Source organism: Antechinus flavipes, chromosome 2, assembly GCF_016432865.1.
Source record: "Antechinus flavipes isolate AdamAnt ecotype Samford, QLD, Australia chromosome 2, AdamAnt_v2, whole genome shotgun sequence".
NCBI lineage: Eukaryota > Metazoa > Chordata > Mammalia > Dasyuromorphia > Dasyuridae > Antechinus > Antechinus flavipes.
In genome coordinates this window covers 120,981,810-121,006,776 of record NC_067399.1, presented here as the reverse complement: position 1 = coordinate 121,006,776, position 24,967 = coordinate 120,981,810, and the positions used below count along the sequence as shown (strand labels likewise).

The 24,967-nt window shown below is 34.4% G+C and overlaps 1 protein-coding gene across 1 annotated transcript in view; it reads left to right on the top strand.

The window, feature by feature from the left end:
* ANTXR1 (ANTXR cell adhesion molecule 1) overlaps positions 1-24,967 on the top strand; it is a 289,146-nt gene that overhangs the window by 62,414 nt on the left and 201,765 nt on the right. The window contains exons 7-8 of the mRNA XM_051975446.1: positions 3,927-3,995; positions 7,471-7,551. Of these exons, the coding sequence (XP_051831406.1) occupies positions 3,927-3,995; positions 7,471-7,551 (150 nt within the window). The remainder of the gene's footprint in view (positions 1-3,926; positions 3,996-7,470; positions 7,552-24,967) is intronic.

Sequence of the window (24,967 nt, the reverse complement as noted above, 5' to 3'; positions counted from 1 at the left end):
TAGCATAGTTAATTGAAATCTAACACATGACATTTAACATCAGCAAGCCTGTGTTTTCTATACATGTTATAGAGCAAGCAAAGCACTTTTTAAATGAAACTCCCTATATTTGTATGATAGTGAGAAAGGGAATTTACTTAATGAGTGAAACGTGGAACTTATATTTAGGAAGTCCTGTCCTTTCAAGTTTTAAATTTGGAGTTTGCCAAAGTTTTAGCCAGATAAAAGAAAGAACCTGCACTTAGGATAATCTTGACTCAAGTTTACTTTAAAGGACTGAAGTTCATTGCTAGTGGGAGATGAGATCACTCTCTCACCAGAAGAGCAAGTGAATGAGCAACACAGAAATTTAGAGGGAGATGGATCCAATGCAACTGGGCAGAACAGGTGCTGACCAGCATACTCATCCCCAAACTGACAAATAGCTGGCAGTCCCTTTAATTTAAACTTTTTCACATCTAAGAAAAATTTTGTTCTGCTTAGAGAAAACTCTGTTGGCAAACTGGTTTTTATTTCAAAGCATATAATATTTTTCTAAAATTTTTATTTTGGAGGGGGAAAGTAATTTAGAGGAGACATATTTCAAAATTTTGATCTAAATATGTATTAGGAGCTAAACAGATGAGGAGCAATAATATTGGAACTAATATGGTATGCATTTCCTGAATATTTGGCAGATGACATCCTTAAACTTTTCAAAACTTGCCTATGTGGTAGGTGCGGAATTTAGCTTAGTTTGGATGCAGAAAAGTTCAATATAAAAATCCAAGGAGGAAAAGGCCAGAGATGGAAGAGATTGCAGCTTGCTAGAAATTTCTGCATAGGGAATGGGGGAAAGGAATTTTATGTATGTCACATGCATAGACATTAAATTCAGGATGCCAGATGCCAATAAAAGCATGCTTTATGGAGGAGAGAGAGAAGGAGTAAAATATAAAAAACAAAACTCCCATTCTTGCTTAACCACACATATAGTTTGGCTAGACTAGGGGGTTCAAGAAAGGGAGGAGTAAGAAAGGAGATTGGACAAATAGATTAAGATTAGATTATAAAAGGATTGCTAGGTCAAGGCTGTGTTTAATTTTGTGGTGTGTGTGTGTCTGTGTGTGTGTGTGGGGGGGGCAAGTACATGTTTTGGATCACTCAAATGGTAGTTATGACTAGTCTCATCACTGAGGTAAAGGAAAATTTTATGTATGGGTGGAAGTAGACAGTGGTGATGTAGGGGTAAGAGAACTTGATTGGAGTCCAAAGAATAAATTTAAATTCCTTGTACTTATTTCTGATGTGACACTTAATCTGTCTTTATTTTAATATCCTCATGAGTAAAATGAGAATATTTCTCCCTGATTCTCCATTTTATGATCCCACCAATACTTATAAGCCAGGAAGCTAAGCCATAATATGGCTTGGGAAGGGAAGGAAAAAGGAGATAAATCACTTTCTTCAATTGAATTCAACAAATATTTACTTAATGTATACTATAACTCAATACTATGTCAGTTAAATAAAGTTGTCTTCCTATTCCTAGTGCTGAAATTCAAGCATTTTGTTATCTTTTGCATTGTTTTCATTCCCTTTATCATCTTGACTTTTAAACTTTAGCTTTCAATTGCTGATTAAGGAAATCTGGAATATACTTTTAATTTCCTCAATTCTTTTCAGAAGTTTCTTTTTGCTTGTCTTTAAGACATATGGCATTCAGGTTTTCTGTGATGTATACCAATTGGACATTAAACTATCTTACATCATCCTTCACTAGATTCTCAAGAACTTTGTCAAGTCACTTCTGCTATGGTGATATTTTATTCTTGTCTTTAGTATAAATTCTTCTTTAATTCTACCTTTTCTGTCACATTTATTGCTCCAGGCAGGTGCTAAAATGTTTTCCTCCCTACTTTCTTTCAAAAAAATGAAGGAATATTTTGATTAATAACAGTTATAATAGAACTGACTGTTTTGAATTATTATTTTGGCATAATTTGTTGTTAGTTGGATGTATAGAGATGTTTTGGAATTGTAACCTAAATATGCTTATCTCTGAACTCAGTGGCTAAAGAGTAAGAGTTCTTGGTCAGGAATCAGGAAGATTTGAGTTCAAATTCATCTTCAGACACTTAATAGCTCTATGATTCTTGGCTTGTCATTTAACCTAAGTTTCCTTATATGTGAGAATATTTACCAGAGTTGTAAGGATAAAAAAGATTTTTTTTTGGTAAAGTGCTTTACAAACTACTACATAGAGCCTAACTAGGTGGCACTGTGGATAGAGTGCTGAGCCTGGATTCAGGAAGATTCACTTTCCTGAGTTTAAATCTAGTGCCTTCAGATATTTCTTAGCTGTGTGACCCTGGGCAAGTCACTTAACCCTATTCACCTAATCTGTAAAATGAGCTAGAAAAGGAAATGGCAGACTACACTATTGTCTCTGTGAAGTAAATCCCAAATGATCAATAAAGTGTTGGATACAACTGAAAATGACTGAATAACAAAAACTTTTAAAAATCAGTTGAAACATTGATGCTCTTTTCATCATTGGGTTCATTTTTAGGTATGATTTTGGGACTTCATATTCATTGAATGATTTCATTGACATTGGAGTCTTTAAATTTGCCATCGTCAGATTTGGTTAACTTCTCAACTTCATCTTTTATCTAATCCAATGAAAGTTAGAAATGAAAGTTGTTTTATTTTGGTTTTTAATGACAACTCTTCATTACTTCATAATACATTATTATATAAATTGGAGTTGTCGATATTTCTGACAAGAAGCAGTATCAATTCTTTGATTATAGCTGTTGAGATCTGTTTTCAACTTTGTTATGGTGCTGTATTAAAGTATTCATGTCTTCACTCTGTTTCATGTATATGCTTGGTTTGGTTGCTTTGGTGGTCAGAACAAATTTCTAGTAGGCAGTGTAATGACATTTCTGATTGGTTGCTATGTGTCTTTCCCCTTTTTGGCACCAAAGATAAAGAAACATCACTTATTATCCCATATTCTGTGCCAAGCCAATTACATCTTGTATTCCTGTCCCTATATCTGTTTCTGAGATTCATGGGAACAGTTTCATTATTTTATTCTGATATGAGTGTAGAACTAAATCAAAGATTTTTACAATAATTAAGAAAGGTAGTATGAATGTCAGGGTGATTTTGGCTACTCTTTCAATAATCATTGAATTGATAATAAGTTGCTCCTTCCAGTCTTCAGACATTTTTACATGCCTTTTTGTTCTTTTGTTTTTTTGCTTCTCTAGTAATGTCTTATTTTCTTATGAGTGTTTATAGGATCATGATATAAATGATTAATATTTTGTATAAAATGAATAAGTACATAATTGAACCATACTTAGGCCATTGGGTTTCTCATATTTTGAGATATCTCAAATAATGATTAAAATATAATTGCTTAGTGATAGAAATATAATAAAATATACCTCTCCTAATATATAACTGGCCTCTGATTGCACCTCATGAGATCCAGCATGGTGCAATTGAAGATCAGTGAACTTGGGGTAAGAAAACTTAGGTCTTAATGTATAATGTGTCCTTTAGCATGTAAGGTACCCTTTTGAACCATATTTTTCCATCTATAAAATCAGAATATTTTTGCATTGCCTATTTCATAGGACTGTTGTGGGAAATATCCTTGATAAACTTTAACAAGTTAGGAAAATGAGGCTGTCATTATATATCTGTGCTGGCAAAAGAAAAAATTTATCCTGAAATCTGAAAAATACTTGGCTGCTTAGTATATTAAATATCAGATTAATGTGTAATGTATATTATTAATACATAGACATATTAAAATGTAATATGGAAATTATAACCTGTCCTAGCGTATTTAAGTTGTTTCATGTATTTTTAATCAACTTAGTTCGGTGGCCTTTTCTCCTTTCTAATATTATTTATTCTTCTTCTAGGCTAACAGATCCCGAGACCTTGGTGCAACTGTCTACTGTGTTGGGGTGAAAGATTTCAATGAAACCCAGGTATGACCAAGGTTTTTACAGACTAGAATTGGTAGGAAAGGGCTAAGTTAACTGTTCCCACAGGCAGTTGCCTCCACTAAAACCTTGCTCCTATATTTCATCACAGCATAGAGATGGTCTTGGATTCTTGAAAGTTATGTCAGTGGAGCACAAATCCTGATAAGTCTTACCAAGCTGGAAAGTCTTTGAGTATGGGCTTGGCAATGTACTGTGTGTCTATTGTCCAAGTATCAACCTGCTGAAAGGCTCATCATCAGATGGCTAACTGTTGGGTGATGAATATTTCCTGCCACAGGAATTCTTTAAAGTATCCACTATGGTGTGGAAGAGTTGAGGTCTGTCAGTGAAGAGAGCACCCATTCCAGCAAAACTTCATTATTAGAAAATTAATCAAATAAAATGAAACTATGATGGAGAAATAAAAGTTCCAATAAAACTGGAACAACCAATACAGAGCCTGGCATTGTTTGATCCACGTCCCTTTTGATTTGACAACTTTTAGATATGTTAAGCAAGAATTTGATGTGTATGTGTCTGTCTGTCTTATGGTTCCTAAATCATGAATATCTATTACTATTGTATAAAATATAAATCATGCACATAGAATAATCATAGCTCCAGTGCTGGCCATCTGATATAATTCTCTCATTTTACTTTTCATGAGAAAAAGCAGGAGTGAAAGAGATTAAAGCTTAGGCAAGAGATCTATCAGAAAACCTTATTTTTAGATTTATTTAAAATCTAACCTCTGGAGAGTAATTATTCTAGAGGAGTTGAAAGAAGGACTAGAGTGTCCATCAACTACAGACCTAGTACTCCTAGATAGAGGGAAATCTCTTCTTGGAGAGCTTTATTACTGGGATGAAGACTTTAACCTACTCCTAATAATCTACCAGTTATCATCACATAAGGGGATCTTGAGACTAACTCTTATTGAGTGGGAGAAGGTGAGATAGATGCTCCATTAGTATATAGAAATAGTTTGAGTCATTGAACAGCTCAAGGTCTACTGTGTGGGAAGTATTTGAAAATTAGGATAGTTAAGAATGAATAGGGTGGGATAGGGCTACATCTTCAGAGGCAACTAGAATTATTGCTTTGGAATTCCCATTGGTTCTAAGAATGCATCTGAATTTTTCAGACAATTTAATGGAAAGCTTACTAATAAGGGAAGATTTGGTGCAGGAGGGTGGTGGTCTAGCTATTCAACTTCAAATAAGGAAAATGTGACCAGCAAAGTAGGGCCACAAATATGGGCAGATGTTAATCAGAGGCTAGAGAAGTGATTAAAATCAAAAGTATATAAATATTGGAAGTCAGAGTGGTAGAGCAAAAATATATTAGATTTGGTCTCAGAGACCACTGATTCCTATTGAAGCTCTGGAAACTTATTAGGGGTTCAGTCTTGAGTGAGTCATTTAATCCCTTTAATCTTTGTTGTTTTCAATAAAATGAGGGAATTGAGCTAACTTTCCAAGGACTCTTACAGCTTTACTATTCTCTTAGGCTATGATCATAAGGTCATGATAGATAGGATTTACAGAGACCAGGAAAAGAGCAATCAGAAAATATACAGAATTGAACCCATTGACAACTCATGAAATGATTGAGTAAATAGCCAGCAAATCAAAGGGCCATAAGATTTGGAAGAAGGCAGAGGTATTTCCTTCACAGTAAGTAGTGATCAGGATAGAATCCCAGTGGAAATCTAGGTAGACAGTATGATTGGATTTAGAGTCTGAAGAAAGCTTCAAGAACATCCAGTTGAAACATTCTTAATCTATGTGGTATTATAGTCTATGTCAGCAACTAATGCCTATGCCTATGGATGGACATCTTGTCAAAATAATGTTTGTTGTCTACTTTTATAACTGAAAGAAATGCTAATGTTTTGCTAGAGGTTTAATAAAATAAAGTATTTTTTCCCAAATTCATGGAGCCCAGATTAAGAACTCTAAGCAGCTCTTTTCCCTTTATTGAAGAATTGACCCATTGGCTTAGATGAGGACTTGCCAATAAGCAAACCAAGTGAGAAAACCAAGACTAGAGGCTTGGTCCTCTTGACTTCAAATGTGATATACATCCTATAGTAATATTAAGATAATAGTAACATACTTTTCTTTTAAAGTGAAGAAATTGTCATATGGTAACTAAAATTGGCCCTGGTATCTAGTTTCTATTGTTATGGAGCACTCCCACCCCAAAAAAATCTTGCATTAGGGAATGCTTTAAGAATAGAATAGGGAGAAGGGAATAAGAAAGAGTGAAAGAGAAGGGAGAAGGAGAAAGACAAAAAAGACTGAGAGAAATAAAAAGTAGAGACAAGAAGGAGGAGGAGGAAGAGAAGGAGGAGAAGGAAAGAGACCAAAAAGGATGAAGAGGAAGAAAAAGAGCGAAAGAAAGAAAGAAGAAAAGGGAGGAAGAAGAGAAATAAGAGAAAAAGGAATAAATAGAGAAAGAATAGAGAGATGAAAAGAGAGACAAATAGACAAAGAGTAGAAACAGAAAAAGAGAGAGAAAGAGAAGGAAGAGGATAAAGAGAAAAAAGAGAGAGAGGAAGAAGTTCTCTTAATAAGAGATAAGTGAAAACGATAAATAATGAATTATATTTCATAAATAGTGCTCACTTGACTCAGTTTGAAGTCCATGTGAAATTGAATTTTACGATTTTTATACATTCTCCCAAAGGGCCATTTGAAATCTTGGGTTTGACATTCTGTACTGACTTCCAGTGGATTCCATCCATCCACCCTTCTTACTCTGCTACTTAGAAGAAGAATAAGAGCAGGGATGGAGATGCACAAAGATTACAAATGAACAATAAGAGGATACCTAAAACAGAAGACTCACTGAAAAAATGACTTTAATAGAAATGTTCAGGACCTCATTATAGGACTGTCAGAACAGTCAGGAAACTTGAATAATAGAAATCGTAGGGTCATTCAGATTTGACTCTTTTGTTCCTTAATCCAGTATTTTGCCAAATGGAAACATTTGAGCTAAGTCAGTTTCTATAATAACTTAGCTCTCTCTAGGTGGAAGGAGAGGAGTCTTAATCATCTATATCCAAACCTACATTAAAAAAATCTGCTCTGAAAGGGAATTTGAATCTGGTTGAATTAAAGTTGCCAACAGGAATTTGGGTGAATGGAAGGAAAATAAGCCAATGGCTTATTCCCAACTCCATAAATATATCAAATCAGACCAAGTTTTGTTCTAAGCAGGCCATTTTACTTCTGTTCCCAAGGAGAAAAGTATTAAAACAAGTGTCAAAATTGGAGCAGAACCCTTTTGATTTTGCCTTAGGGCCTGGCTGGTAAGCTCATTATCACCCATGGCAAGGTGGTTAGTTCCCAGAGGGCCACTGAAGGCCTCAGTTTCTTCACTCTGAAAGGAGTTCGAGTCTCTCAAATCACGTTGCTTCTCTCAGAAAGTTTCATCTAATTCCGACACATATGTGTTTATATATTCTTAGCTGGCTCGAATTGCTGACAGCAAGGACCACGTGTTTCCTGTAAATGATGGCTTTCAAGCTCTGCAAGGAATCATAGACTCAGTAAGTATGATGCTTCCTCTTTAGACTGGAGAACTAGGGTAGAAGGCAGGAAGGTTGGTGGCTAGCCCCCTGAAAATCTTAGATTTTTTTTTATAAGAAAGGTCCTTTTCTTGATAGAGTAAGAATAAAAAGGATATAAGAATTTGCTTTTGTCTTCTTTTCCTGCTGCTCCCCTGACACCTGTCTTCTCCTTTCCCTCTCCCTTCCCCCATGCTCACCTTTTCTTTTCCTGTAACGTTTGTCCTACAATCTAAAAAAAAATAATAGAAAGAATATATTTCTAGCAATTGTCTGATTCAGGGCTTGCTCTGTGATTCTTGCAATGTAATGGTTTTGATTCCTAATTTACATTTGACTGATCTCTGCCTTTCTAGCAGAAAATAGTTATTGTTGTTGTTGCTTTTCAGTCTTGTCTTCATGTTTTCAGTCTCTGTGAACTCAGTTGGGGTTTTCTTGGCAAAGATACTGGATTGATTTGCCATTTCTTTCTCTAACTCATGTTACAGATGAAGCAACTGAGGCAAGCAGGTTAAATGACTTACCCAAGGTCACAGAACCAATATCCCTGATTCTATTGGAATATCAACTGGTGCCAATTTGAAAAATTCTCAGTTGGCATTTTGGGTTGCCTCATAGCCAGATTTGAACTCACAAAGATGACTCTTCCTGACTTTAAGCCCAGCCCTCTAAGCAACTCTGTCTCCTTGCTGTGGCTAGATGGTTATAACTACCATTTCTGTGGATCTCTAAGGTTCACAAAGTGCCTTTCTCACACCAAGTCCCAGATTGTTTCCACTGATTACAATGCATTATTTCTCACTTATGCACTGTTGAATTGGAGTTTCTATCAGCCAGTTGGGACTTCCAGCTAATCTTCCATTTCAGTTACATAGATGAAGCTTCAGTTTTGTTCTTCTGAGGCATGTTAGTCCTGTAATTCTAGTGCTGTAAAGGATATTACACTCAAAGGAGAAGAATTCAAGTTTGCAATTGAGCAACAGTTCCATGCTGATAGTCCTTCCCATGCATGTATCCTTTGTTTACTGGTAGCCAAAATTGTTTAATTTGTACAAGTTTACTTTTCTTTTAGTTTTATTTTATTTATGGGACAATGTATGGCTATAGCCTCCCTTTCAACATTTTGTAAATATTGAGCCAGTATCCTGGCTCTGTTAGAATCCTGATTTTGTTGGAATATCAACTGGTGCCAATTTGAAAAATTCTCAGTTGGCAATCCAGAATCCTCATAGCAATTGCCTAATGAAATACAGAAGAGCTCCTGCCTCTCCCTCCAGGTTTTGTGACAGACCCACAGCCAGTTTTTCCTTTTTGGAGACTTCTAAGGCTCTGGGATTGTGGACTGAATAAACACAATTCTTCCATATGATAGCCTTTTAAGTAATTAAAGGGAACTATTGGGTTTCAATTTCCTCTACTGCTCCCAATCCTTACCACAAGGATTTTTTGAGCCATATCAGGTTTTTTTAATTGGCACATTGTCAAATCTCCTCCTCACCATTCTAATTACCTCTTACCAGATAAATTTCTCATCGGTAATCTTCCCAAAAGGTGACTTGATAAAACCAAATATAACAGAATAATGATCTCATTTGATCCTGATCTAGACTCCTAAGGGTCCAGTGCAATGTAAAAGTTATCTAAGGACAAAAACAGACTGGTATTTAGGATGTTTTCTACTAATGGACCTCATAAAAGCTGACATTTTATTCCTAATTGATGATCTGAATTAACTACAGGAAGGGGAAAAGTTTGTTTCTCATAAGGACCCCCTCATTACATAGCTCTTTCTGTTTCTCATCATCATCATCATCATCATCATTATCCAGAATTTATATAGCACCTATTCTGTGCCAGATTCTACATTGATCACTTTACAAATATCTCATGATATAGATATTATTATCCCTGTTTTATTATATGAAGAAACTGAGATAGGCAGAGCTTAAGTAATTTGCCCAGGATCACAGAGAAAGCCTCTTCTGGCTCCAAATATATAATAATAAACTTTATCATAAGCATATCACTTTTTAGAAAGACACTAATTGACTGATATCCTCTTCTACTTCAATCCTCATGGGTTGTAATGGGTTCCTCTGAATGCATGGCTGAAGTGAGACTGTATTCAGTCCAGTAGTGAGTTAAGGTGGGTGTTAATAGAGGTTCACTGTTTAATGAAATCCTTTAGAGTCATATTCACTTGGACCAATTCACCTTTCACCTATTCCAATAGCTCTTTAACAAACAGAACCATTATTTCTGCTGCAAAAATACTCTACCTTCAGGCCTCTATTTTCACCAGAGCCAATTGCTCTGGTTGTCTTAACTCAGTTACTGGTTGACTCAGTGGAAAGGCATTCATTACACACAGTTCAGTATTCTTTTAGTGATACAGCTCAGCATTTCTTAAGTAATATCTACTCTTCATCAGATGAGGATATAACAAAACTGGCTTGTTCTATTAATTGAAAGACCAGGAAAAATTATTTTTTATAACTGGTATGAAACTTCCAGGTATAGAAACCTATAAACATTTTCATTTGGGGGATGAAAACTGAGAGATCAGCAGCTTGGCTGACAAGTTTTACTTGATAGCTACTGAGCTTGATTAAATCTTTTATTTAAACTTACTAGCAATGTGACCACAAGCCAGTCATTTAAACTGAGTTTCAATTTTCTTACTTATAGAACAAGGATAATGATTTTTACCTCATAAGGTAAATGCTCATGAAGAAAATGCTTTGTGAACCTAAAAGCACTTTAGAAATTGGAATTATTATTTTATTAGACTTATAGTTTCCTCTCACAAAGTAGATATCTTCTTTCAGGGAGGAACTTACCCCTAGAGCCACTGCCTGATGTGAGTAGTAACATATATTGGATTTATAATATGGATGTGTTGTTTGTAATCAACAGAATAGAATTACCCTGGAATAAGCCTAGAGTTGAGTAGCTAGGCAGTGCTGTGGTGCACAAAGCACCAGGATTGGAATTAGGAAGATCTAAGATCAAATACAATTTCAGATTCTTATAGGTATGTGACTCTGAGCAAGTCACTTAATTTTGTATGCCTCAATTTCCTTATCTATAAAATGAAAAGGAAATGGCAAACCACTTCAATATTTTGCCATGAAAACCCCAAATAGAGTAACAGAGATTTGGACATGACTGAAATGACTCAATAGTAACACCAATAGAGTCCTGTTTGATAAGTCTTGCCAGGGGCAGGGATGGTGGTGGGGCATAAGATACATGCCTAGTTTGACTGGAACAATCTGTGACAGTATTATCTTCTTTCTTGAGGAGCCAGAAACAAAAAATAGTTCAAGAATTTGTTCTTGATCAGAGCAGCTAATATAAGATAAATGAGTAGGAATCAAAGGCAATAGCTCTATTACATTCTTGGAAAGTCATCAACTTTGAGGAAAAATTAGAACCCAAAGGACTAAATAAGAAAGTATGGAATAGGTTAAGAACTTCAAGGAAATGAGTACTTTAAAAGACTTGAGCTTATTAAAGATATGTTTCTAATTTGATTCCCTCAGTGTGACCATGGCAGCTAGAAGGCACAGCAGAGTCAAGAAATTCCTAGTTCAAATTCCTAGTTCAAGGTATTCACTAGCTAGTTGTGGGATATTGGGCATGTCACTTAATATCTCTCTGCCTCATTTTCCAAATTGTAAAAAACCTCACAAGGGTTGTTGTGATGGCCAAATGAGTAAACATATGTAAAGCACTTTATAGAAACTTAAAAAGTCATATAAATGCTAACCATAATTAGTTATTATATGCCAGAGTCCCTTGGAATTGGGTTTAACATGAATCCTGCTTCTTTCCCCTGATTCCTCAGTTCTTGTGAATCACCTTCAGCTGCTCCTGTCTCCCACCTATTGCTAGCACACATGTGAAATAGCTGTTTGGCATGAGACATATATTCTCTTTAAGACTACTGTCCTAAAGTTATATAAGTAAATAATATTAGTGTCAGGGTATCTATGGAATTAAAAGCTTGAGTAATTTTGGGGAAGGGATTTCTATTCATTTGATCAATTTATAAAAAAAGATAGATTAGACAGTGGAAAAAGCATTCATTCCATCACGTTAATAAACCATAGTTTGTTTATTTATTCCTTAATCAATGAGTATACATTTCAAAGTTTTTTGGAGATTTGGGGTATTTTAGTTTTAGGTTTTTTTTTTTTTTTTTTTTTGCTATGACAACAATTGTTACTAATATTTTAATTTATATTTGATTTTTAACTTGGTTGGGATAATAATTAACAATTAGTAATAGTAATGTATTAATAATTAGTAGTTGCATGTTCTTATATATTATATAATTATTAGTCATAATTAGTAAGTAGTATATTATGTATTAGCATATTATACCATATTGGTATTTATAATACAGTATATATTTTAATGTTATACATAGTATATATTGATATATTCTGAGCATAGTAGTAAAATAATATCAGTAGTAGTATCTATGTATTGTTTTAAGATTTGCAAAGCATTTTTACCAATATCAACTAACTTTATTTTCATAGCAACACTGGGAGATATGTCCTGTTATAATCTCCATTTTATAGATAAGTGAATTGAGACTTGCCCATGACTTGCCCAAAATCACAAAGTTAAGTGTTTGAGGTAGGCCTTGAGTTCTGTTTTTATGACTCCAGAGTCAGTAACTTCTTGGAATGAATGCCTGATAGTAGAGTTGCTGGGTCAAAAAATATGAACACTTTCATTATATTTTTCATAAAATTACAAATTATTTTCTACAATACTTGACCAATTTACAGCTCCATCTCCAGTGCATCAATGTACCTGTCTTCCCATGATACTTGATTGTCTTTGATATTGATTATTTTTATCTTTTATCATCTTTGTCAATTTAATGTGTGGGAAAAATCTCAGAGTTCTTTTAATTTTCATTCATTTCATTAATAATTACCTGAAGTATTTTTCCTTTTGGTTGTTTAGAGTTTGCATTTCTTCTGTTATCCTTTGACTATTTATCTGTTGGGGGAAATGACTGTTGGCCTCTTAAATTTGCAACAATTCTTTATATGATTCCTTATATAATATCAGATTTTATAAAAAAAAGTATCTGATACAAATACTTTCCAATTCAACAAACACATTATTATAAAATATATTTTTTAATTTTGCCTAATTCACATGGTCTATTTTAATTTTTTATGATGACCTCTATTATATTTGATTAAAAATCATCCCCCTCACTCTATAGCTGAAAATAACTCCTATAATTTCAAAATATTCTGAAGCCTGAAAACTCCCATAATTTTTTATATTATGACCTTTTATATTTAGTTCAATAATTCATTTGAAATTTAATGTGATATCATTTTTGCTAAAACTTGTTTCTGATTTTTTATTCAGAAAAATAAACTAAATACATTATGTATTTTTAAAATAATGATAGTGAAGACATCACTTAGGGCCCTCAGAGCAAGGGAGGATGCTGCCCAATGTGTGATCTTGAGCAAGTCATAAACTTTTTGGTCCTAGTTCCCTAAAAAAATGAGCATATTGAATTAGATCATCTCTAAACTTTAAATCTGAGTCTAACAACTGTTTAGAGGCAGTTAAAGAAGGAATTTCTATTTCCAATTAAGAGAGGAAGAAAATGAATTCAAAGCAATTTAAATGAATTTAAAGTGAATTACTGGCAGAACAAAGATAAGAACTCTCACTTCCTAATATCCGATTTAACCTGTAATTCATGGACTTTATCATGTTTTGGAATTAACATATTAAATTGTTAATATACTACCCAAAAGATAAATCTCCCTCACTGTCACAAGGATAGTAGTATGACAAAGAGAGAACTTCGTTTCCTATTTAGATATTATTATTGCTTTAATGTCCAAATGTGACCAAAAAAACCCTTTTCTAATCTTATAATTTATCATCAAATCTCTTTCCTGTTTTTCAGTCTTCAATTCCAGCTTCCCATCCTACTTCTGTATCCACTAGTCCTGCCAACACCTTAAATGCAATGTCCCAAAATGTACTCGTCACCTTTCCATTTTGTCTCCCGATCTTCTCTCTTTTCCCAATTTACCTATTACTGTTGATATATGTTGATACATTTTCCTTTCAGTCACCTATGATCAAAATTTAAGTCTTTGATTCTTCCTTCTCCCTCTTATCTAAATAGCTATTAAATCCTGTGAATTTTACTTTAATGTCATCTCTTACATCTGCCCTCCTCTGATACCTTTAAGTTTGTCGTAGTGTAAGTCTGGAGCAGCCTTTCCTGAACTATTACAAAAGCTTCTCAAGCTCTCCCTGCCTCCCATCTCTTCCTTCTGCAAAACCTTCTTCACATAAGTAATAAAGGAATTTTGGACTGTGCTGTTCCTGATCAGAATGCTGCACCTGAAGCCAAAATATCCAGGTTCAAAAATCTGACTCTATTATATACTTCTTGTTTTTTAGACAATCTACCTTCTTGATTCTTTTGACTTCTTGATTTTATACAATCCTAAAATATGCAGACAGTCCAACTTTCTAACCTTAATTCATCCACATTATTCCCCTTCCAGACCAATTGGACTAGTAGATGTTCTCTAATTTTATCCTACACTCCATGCATTTATTTATGTGTGCCTAGAACAGTGCCTTCTTATTTTTGCCTTTTGAAATTTGATTCCTTGAAGCTTTGGTTCAAATGTTACTCCTTCAATGAGACATTGTCTCTCCTCAGTTTTTTTACAGTAATTTGTTTAGTTCTCACCTTTTCTTTTTACATTTACAATGTAAGCTCACTGAGGTCAGCATTTAACACAGTATCTATCGGTGAGTAGGCATTTAATAAATACTTGTTTACTTCCTTTGTCACTTTTTTCTCTTATATCATACTTATATCTACTATTTGTCCACTTTATCTTTGTTGACAAAGATTGTTTCATTTTGGTCTTTGTATTCCAAGCACCTAGCACAGTGTCCCTTACATAGTTGGCACTTGAATGATGATTGGATCAAATTGAATTGGACTGGGTTTTGACATTGTTTCCACTAGTATTTGGCAGGGAGTTAAAGAAAAATCTTTGGGATAGTTGGAAGACTCGTAAACTTTAAAATCATCCCTTTAAGCTGGTAAAAATATAAGGAAGAAAACATTTCATTGTTTTTTGTTATTGTGGCTTCTACAGGGAATTTGAAAAGACCACAACTCATAAATTTAAAGCAAGTCTTCTAGAGAAAATATGCAGGGTGGGTTCAAGAACTGCATATGATTTCTTTGCTCCAGGCAGTAAAGTAAGAACCTGCTTATAAAGCCAGGGTGGGGGGAAGGGATAGAATTGTAACCAAGATACAAATACATATTTTGGTTAGTTTTTTACTTAAATTCAGAATCATTGAATTAATGAATACTTGTCAGAAAGTTTAGAGATTATTTAGTCAAATCACTTTCATTTTTAAAATTTCCCAAGTAATTTGCTCTATATCATAGTAGTGCAAAGTGGATAAAGCAAGTCTTGAACCCTTGAATTCTGAAATTGTGTCTGGTGTTTTCTCCTAAATTTAATAAAGATGTTGCTATTATTCTAAAAAAAGCTGATTGAAACTTCCTTACAGCTTGCCACTAATAAGCTCCAGGGGGCCTTAAAAGTCAGGGCCTTTTATATGCTGAAGTATATGAGAGAAACAGCCCAATTACTGTTCTCCAAATAATTCCACTTAAAGCATCTGTGCTAGAATAAACATATGAGAATATTCTTGGCTTCTTTATTGGTGAGAAAGGTGTAACTGGAGAGTGGTATAATTGCAAGGCCACTTAACTTAGAGACAGAATTACTTTGTTACTTATGTGAAGAAGGTTTTGCAGAAGGAAGAGAGGTTTGGGAAATTTTTATAATAGTTCAGGAAAAACAACATTCAGGATCTAACACTACTGGTCACCTTGGGCTGACTGCCATCTTTGGACAACAATTTTTTAATTTGTAAAATGGGCCCAATATTTGTGCTAGCCATTTCAACATGGTCAGTGAGGGAGAATACAATTAAAATATTAGATTTTTAAAAACAGATAAATAAGCATCTGTGAGGCTAGACTTCTGGCACCTTAAATCTCCTCCCATGCCCAATAACCCTCCCATTTTAGTTTTTCTTTCACTGATCCAGATAATGCCTCACTTGCCCATCCCATTACTACCTCTTACCTAGTTTCCTACTGAATGAGAAGCAGGATGAGGTAACTTGCTGTCCACTGTGCTGCTGGAGCTATATTGATGCTTTAAATAAACTTATAGAGAATACATTCCAACATTTTTACTAAACTACAAAAAGCAGTTACATTGTCCACCAATGAATAAGTTCATAGAACATTATTTATAAAAGAATAATGGTAAAATAGTTAAATTATTACAGGACCAGAACCTCATCAAAAAAAGATATGAAGAATGAGATGATAAGGATAACATTACCCAAACAGCTTTCTACAGTATGGCATATTGATATTACTCATTTCAATCATGCCTAATTCTTCATGATCCCATTTAGGATTTTCTTGGCAAAGACATTGTAGTGGTTTGCCATTTCCTTCTCCATCTTATTTTTAGGTGAGGAAACTGAGGCAAACAGGGTTAAGTAAGTTACCCAGGGTCACACAGATAGGACATATTTGATGTCAGATTTCAACTTCTGATGGCAGGATCAAAACTCTATTTACTGAGCCACCCAGCTACCCAATGATATGGCACAGCATATGATAAAGTAAGAAACTGTCAGCTAGGATGTTATCTAGTGTATAAAAATTTATGAGTTCTCAGCCAATCACAATAGCTATGAAGACTTGACAGGAAATCTGAACTTCAACCAATTAGACTCCAGTGATAACACTGATTGGGTCACACACACCATTTAGTATGATATGACTGCTACTAAGAATACAATAAATAGATGGAGCAGCATAAGAATACAGCTTGGCTCTACTTGGTGCAAGTGATGCACCCTCATGCTTTAATAATACAAGAAGGAAAGATACATCAGAACAAAATCAGAAACACCAATGCTCTATCTGCTGGAAATGCAGTGGGGCAAATGATGCTTATCACTAAGTCAGACAGAAATACACTACTATGCATAAAATGGACTGAAGTTATGAATGCCTTTAATCTCTGCTGGTACTTTACCATGGTAAAATTGGAAGCAGATTTTACTAGTGATAGGCAAGAATTTGGTCCTGCTTTTTTTTTTTCTTCAGCAATATCCTCAACTTCAAGGAATATGACAACATATTACAAACTAATAAAGGGAAATCACAAGCATTAGCTCCACTTTCTTAAATGTAGATTCAGCAAAAAAGGAAAAGGACATACACAAAATCAAATTCTGAAAAGCTCTTTTGGAGTTTGATAGCATGAATCCAACCAAATAGACCTAGCATACCAAAAGAGAGCAATACAAAAAATCTGATATCTGCTATAGTCATTATGGACAAACATCCTTTTTTTCACAGTGTAAAAACATTTCAAAACCTACACACAATAGTTAAAGCTTAGTGTTGCCAAGCCTCAGCCTTGGGTTGCTCTCACCCTCTACTACTTTTGTTTCTATTCACAAGCTGCTGGACCAAGCTGGAGACAATCAAGAAACCATGCTGACTAGTTCCATTATAAATTTATGTTACATAATCTCAAGTGAACCTTCACTTCAGGAAAGTAATCCTCTAACACCTCCTTAATTTACCCATTATTGCACTTACCAGGGTGGCTTTTCCAAATCTTTTCATCTCTCTTCAAACTTCTATACTCAGTCTCTGAGTGAAATGATTATTTCTCTCTTCTATTGATATTAATTATTGAATTAGGGTCCAGATTTTTCCCTTTTTCTGTTTCTTCATCCAGAAATTAACCAGTGTGGGAAATCTTTCTCAAAGACTTACTCAGCTAGGATGGCTAAGATCTAACCAAAGACAAAACAAACTCTAAGTTTAGGTTAAGGATACATTCCTGCTCATTGTTTTTACTTAGATAGGTCTGGGGAAAGTTGGTTCTGCCTTTTGTCAGACAGGCAATATGAAAATCTCTTTAACCAAAACTTGGTTGATCCAAGTCACATGTCCAGAGACCCTCATTGTAGTGTAGTCTGTTCTGTCATTGTAATATTCATTCTCTTATTAATTGTTAACCAATCAAAATTGATTGCAACCTTCAGGAATACTGTTCCTCTAGGGGCATGCAAACTGTAAGTCCTCTATCATGAGGGGTCTTTGATCTAAGAGAAAAAGTCAAATGACCATCCCTTTATTAATAAACATACTGCATTATTAACAAATGATTAACTTATCCAAAAAACTGTCTTTCAAACTTTTTAAATAGCACAACTCTTGGCTACAGGCATTTTCTTATAATTCACTGAAGAAATTGAGTGTGTTTACTAAGAGTTCCTTCTTTTTCCATCTACCGCATCTCATATTTATCTTTCCTCACTATCTTCTTCACCCCAGTATCATGTAGAGATATGACAGAAACTTTGCTTTACCAAGAAAAACCCCTCTACTGCACCCTTGATCCCATTACATCTTATCTATACCTGAAAATTGTTCCTTTATTTATCATCCTCACTCACTAATTTTCAATATCTCCCTGTCTACTGGCACATTCCATGTCTCCCACAAAAATACTCATGATTTCCTCATCCTTAAAAAAACAAAACAATGAAAAAACTCTCTTGATCCAACAGTCCCAGCTAGCTTTTGACTCTCCTAACTTTAATGACTCCATTTCCTATCCTTTGACTCTCTTCTGATCTCTTTTCAATCTAGATTCCAATCTCATTTTTCAATTGAAACTCTTTTTCAATTGGTAACTCTTTTTGTCACCAATGGATTCCTTATTGACTTTTTTCAATCCTCCTCCCATTCTTTCTTTATAGTGTTTTACCCTCTCATCTTCTTCTTAATACTCTCTTCTCTCCAGGTTTTCATGCCACTGCTTTCTTCTGTTTCTCCTCCTATGTAACTATCAGCCCCTTCTTATTCTCTTGCTGGATCTTCCTCCATATGAGTCCTTTGGTCCACTAAGGCTCTGTCCTTGGTCTCTTTCTAATATGTTATTTCTCTTGATGACCTCATCAGCCCGCATGGATTTAATTATCATCTTTATTAAAATGATTCTTAGATTTATTTATCCATCCCTAACCTCCACTTTCAGTTTAGTATCTTTAATTATTTTTTGGACATTTCAACCTGGTTATTCCATAGGAATCTCAAATTCAACATGTCCAAAACAGATGTAATTATCTTTTCTTCAATTCCAATTTCCCTATTACTATCAAGGATCTTCTAGTTATCCAGTCTTACAATTAGTGTCATTCTTGACTCTTCACTATCCTCACTCCACAAATTTAATCTGTTGGTCATATCATTTGATTTTTACTCTCATGTCATCTCTTATACAATTCCTTCTCTGTACTCATTTAGTCCCCACGCTGGTTCAAGCTCTCACACCTGGACCATTGCAATAGTCTTTTGGCTGTTTCCAAAGTCTTCTATCTCTGTTCACTTCAGTTCATCCTCCATTCAGATGCTATAGTGATCTTCCTAAAGCACAGATCTTCCTAAAGCATAACACTTTCCTACTCAATTAATTCCAATGGCTTCTTATTATCTCCAGGATCAAATATAAAATCCTCTCCTTGGCTTTTAAAGACTTTAATAACCTATCTTCTTCCTACATTTCCAATCTTCTTATACTGGACTACTCTCACATTCACTACAATCCAACAATCTGGGATTTCTACTCCATATTCATGAAATTCCAAGTCTCTACTCTCGCTTTTCACTGTCTAGTGCCTGGAATACTTTCCCTCCTCACCTTCACATTCTAGCTTCTTTGAATTCCTTCAAGATACAAATCAAATGTAGGGCAGCTATATGGCACAGTGGATAGAACACCAATCATGAAGTTCAAACCTGACCTCTGTCACTTAACACTCAACATTCACTAGCTGTTTGACCTTGGACAAGTCATTTAATCCTAATTGCCTCATCAAATTTAAAAAAAAAAAACTCAGATCAAATCTTACAAAGGGTGCCTTTCCTTTCCTCTTCCCAAACATCTCACCTCCATCCTTGTCCCTTTAGATTTGTATGTACATAATTGTTTACATTTCATCTCACCTTCCTCCCCTTACTAAAATCTGAGTTTCTTGAGAACAGGGGCTGTGTTTTTGTCTTTCTTTTTTATCTCAAGAACTATGTACAGTGCCTGGCTTATGAAAAGCACTAAATAAATGCTTGTTAAATGATTGACTGATAGTTACCAGGTTATAGATAATAGGAAGAAAAATAGAATTCTAAGGAAGCAGCCATTTGAAGATTATATCAATGTACTCATGAATTAGAAAACCTAAACCACAAAACACTCAGTTAATGTCAACAAGAAAGTAATGTATAGAATGGAATCTATATATTCTGATATAATATATCAGAAATTTTGATTCCCTTAGTCAACAAGTAATTAAAAGTAAAGGCTAAAAGTTTAGAGGGATACAAGGAATTAAAGCAGTGCAGACACAAAATAAACAATTATCCATAAAAATATGTTTCAGAGCTTTGGAAAGCAAAGAAATTAAAAAAGGGTGCCCCAAGAAGTCTTACGTAAACATTTTCTGATCAATTAAATTAGTTCATTTAGTTCATCAACTAAACTAGTTAAAGTTCATAAACTAAACTAAATTAGACCAATTAAATAGTCCAAAGAAGTCCAACACAATGAAAAGTGCAAGTTCTATTAAACATTGAACAAAAAGCTTGTATGTTTTTTAACATAATGGACAGGATGGTTAGTCAAGGCAGAGTGATGAAACCTTTAGTTTCTTTATAAAACTGGTAAATGACTGGTCTGCATAAGATCCATTATTACTGGCTTGAATATCTCAGAGATACATGAATTATTAGTTAACTATTAATTTACCAGTTTCCCCTCTGAATCAAACTTGATCTCATTTTTTTTTAACAGAAAGCATCACATATTTGTTATCCCAAGATAAGAATACCAATGATCTCTCCAATATACACCAATTAGGTGTTTAGTTTATACATGGTCTAAAAATGTTTCCATTTAAAAAAAAGATTCTATGAACAACAAGATGCATCAAAACATCTCACATTTGTGCAGAGCAACTTGTTATCAATTTGATGATTATTGAACAGGTCTTCTAAAAACACTATAACATTTATAGTGCCCTTATCAATTATCACCATCTTTAACTCAGTTTCTTACTCATTGCTTGATCTTGTATGCAGATATATAAAAGAGATGCAAGCAGAGTGAGAATACTATAGTATTTGATTTGCATTTAGGAAAAACTGTTCTTTATTAAGGCAATCAGTCAAGAACAATTGATAAAAAATGTGGCATCTTCCAAAGGGACAATTTAAGTTCATTGTAATTATACCTCATCACTCATTATCATCACTCATGAATGGAACTAACTTTGAAGTCAAAGAGGAAATCTAAAATATTAGTTTAATCAGTGAATGTGTATGGATGGCATCAAGTTTACATGATTCTACAGGAAACCATATTAAATAGTTTCTTCTTGTGGAAGCTTTTGCTAATGATATAAAAATTTCATTTGGGCTCAATATGTGTAAAATTTGTACTATATATTAAGAACAGAGACTGAAAGCTTTGAACTTGAATCTGAGTGTCAAATCAAATTAAAGGATGAAAACAATACTTAGAGATACCTTGGGTGTTTTTTTTTGTTTGTTTGTTTGTTTTGGTTTTGCTGAAGCAATTGGAGTTAAGTGACTTGCCTAATGTCACACAGCTGGGAAATGTTGAGTGTCAGAGGTCAGATTAGAATTTATACCTTGGTTTTCTTAAGGTGAAATACATTAAATTTTAGTCTGTCATAGGAAAGGCCTAATGTATCAGATTATATGCACTGGAAAAACTAACAGGCAAACTGAAGTCACATCTTAATAGGAAGAGCACATTTAGAATAATCAATAGCTATGCAACAAATCTTAATGCTTACTTTTGGCATAGTAAATGATTTAAAATACTTGAGATGTTTAGTGCCTTTTAAGAATACTTTAGTTTCAGCTTTTTAAAAAAAATCTTTATTTTCATAATAGTAATAGACTAGAATCAGTTACAAATGACTAGAAATGCTCAAAAGTTTACATGAGGATTGTGTTGGTGACATGATCATCAGCACTGGGGTCATTAGTGAGTTAGCCTTCACTTTTACTTATAATCGGGATGGTTATTTTGCCTCTTTTATTTATGAGCTGACGATCTTGGATTTTCCTCTTCCTTTGGCTTTTCCTCTTCATTCCTTCCCTCTCATCCCCTTTTTCCAAGTTAGCTCTCATTGTGGGACAGTAGGTATAAAATTAAGATTCTTTTGCCTGAAAAAGTTTTATTTACATCACAAGAGAAGTTTCAGATAGGAAAGTCATAGATAAGTTTTTTACTGGGTTGACGGAAGAGCCAAGATCAGCTGAACAAACACCATATTCCCTCTTGACTTATGGTATGAGGTTATGCTTACTTTCCTAAGTGTAATGCTCAATATGAAGAACAAAGAAGCCTCAGAAATGTATTTTGCCATTTTAATCATTCCACAGCTTATAGTAGCCTCTTGTGGTTAGTCCATTCAATCCTAAATCCTCCATGCCTTAATGCTTTGTTTACAGATGCACAGATTAAGACACTTTGAACTAGAGAAATATGCTTGACATTAGAATACCCATAGCATAAATTACCTTGGGGATCTTTACCAGTTATAAAGATCCTCTGATAGATACACAGAATTTACATAAATCCCAGGAAAAGGATTTTTGAGTTGCATTTAAGTTCCCTAGATCCAAATCTCTCCAGGATATTCTAACCTACCAAGCACAAGAATAATTGTGGTCACTTTTCTTAGATGCACCAAGATTGACAAGCCTAGATTGATTAACATCAGTTATAGATTAATTTACTTCACCTCTCATAACCTAAGTTTCCTTATCTGTAAAGGAGAATAGCAAGACATACCTAACTCACAAGGTTTTTCTTAAGAAAATGCTTTGTAGTATTTCTTTTTACTTATATGTTTTCCTTGATTGATAATCAATCTATACAAGAGAAACAAGCTGAAGGAAGATGAGAACAAGTGAATTTTATAAAAAGACAATGAGTCTCTTCCTCCATTTTCCAAGGACAGTTTCCCTGGCTGCTTGGTCTGTCTTGTGCTAACTGCCCTTGTTTATATACTATTAGTCTCTCCCACTCTTGAAGTTGCCATCTGGATATGAAGCAAAAATACCCAAAAGTCAGTGAAGCTAGTGATTCATATAAGAAAGAAAATAATCAGGTCTCTTATGTATTGGAATTATTTTTTATTTATAGAGATCCATGATAGCTGGTGCAGAGGCTAAATTCCATTTCTGCTCCGTCCTTGAAAAGATGAAAGAAATGCACCTTCCTAGCCAAGCCCAGTCCTTAACAAATTTATGAAGTCTTAGAGTGAAGGTTAGTTCTTTATAGTCTCACATGAGTCAGTGCCCCCATGTTGCCTTTTAGCTGTATACCCAGCTCTTCCCTGCTGCTCTATGTTTAGTCCTCAGCCTTCCCCTTTCTGCCCCATTAAAGCTCTGATCCCAGTCCCTCACTATTTTATGCTGAAGTAATTGCTGAATGTGTTGTTTTCTATTAACAGATTTGCTTTAAAAATTATTGCCTTAACTGGAAGGGACAATTTCTAGTACTGTGGAAGGCTAGGGACAAGAAGCTCCCTCAAACTCTTATCCTTTGTAATTGTCAGAGACAATAGAGTAAAACAGAAAGAGCGTTGAACCCGAAGTCTTTAACCTAGTTCTGAATTTGACATTTGATCATTATGTGACTATGGGTTAATTTATTTGACATTTGATCGTTATGTGACTATGGGTTAATTAATTTCACCTCTCTGAGCCTCAGTTTACTCATCTGAAAAAAGGGAGGATAGTAACCCTAACTCACAGTGTTTTTCAGAAGGTGCTTTGTAAATATTAAATCATTTAAAGAAATGAGAACTATTATTATAATTATATATAAAGATAAAATAATTATTTGCCCTAGTCCCAGATATTCCACCTACATTAAGTTTAGTTGTGACTTGAGAGATTAAAAGTCATCTATCCCTCCTGAAATTTGCCTAGAGCACTTTAGATTTCTCCATCCAAGAAGACATATGTGGTACCATTATGTTTTCTCTTGTATCTTATTAAATAATTAAGTAATTTACTAAGTAGAAATAACATAGCTAAAGTAGGGGTAGCCCTAAATTTGAAGTAAGAGGCTCAATCTTCAAATCTTAGTTCTGTTACTTACAACTTCTGTGAAAATGTCTCTGGGACTCACTTTTCTCATCTATAAAGGATAGATGGTGAGTCGATTAATAAACATTAAGTATGTACTAGGTACATGCATTGTGCTAACTGCTAGGAATATAAATTATATATATTATATATATATACACACATATGTATTTATATTTAAAATACAACTTCTAGCTTCAATGAGCTTATAATTTAATGAAAGAAGACAACATTGGAAAAGAAACTGAAAAACAGGGGAAGTAGGGGAAGACATGAGGGAAAGTATCCAAGGCAAGACTATGGTGAAAAAGTCAGAAAAGTCTGAGTAGCTGAGCCAGGTGAGAAATGAGGAGATAATCTGACTTGGACTCCCTAATTAAAGGGAGTTTGGAGTTTATCATGGCTCCAACCCTCCAATTAGAAAGACATAAGGTAGAATTCCAATGTTGATGAGATCTTGTAGGATGATGAGGTTTTCCCTACAATGAGTTTTCTGGGATATCATGGTTAGAAAAGTCCCAAAGTAGTATAGTCAGATAAGAAATGAGAAGTTCTGGCTAGATGACTTTTAAGGTTCCACTTACATCTAAATTCTCAACAGTTGTGTTTCTGTCTTGAGGTGTTCTTAGAGCACTGTGTCTAAATCTCTCCTTTACTTCTATCTTATTCTTCTCCTGAAATTAGCAATGCTAAAGACACTTAACTTGATTCTTAACCTTGCTACTGACACATAACATTGACACTATAACACAGAGTTAAGGACTCAACCTCTCTGAGTCCCTTTTTATCTGTTCAAAGAAGACTTGAAAAGAATTATAACAACTGTATTACCTACTCCACAGGCTTTGGGGAAGAGTACTTTGTAATTGTAAAAGCTTTTCACAAATGTGGGTTATTAAGATGTTTTAAGCCCTTATTAGAGCTTAAGTTCCTTAGGGGCAGGGACTATGTCTTACTTTTCATATTTCATCATCTAGTAGAGTGATTTCACATGGTGAGTGTTTAAAAATATTGGCTTGAGAAGACAATCACTCCACAGTTATAATAATAATAATAATTGTT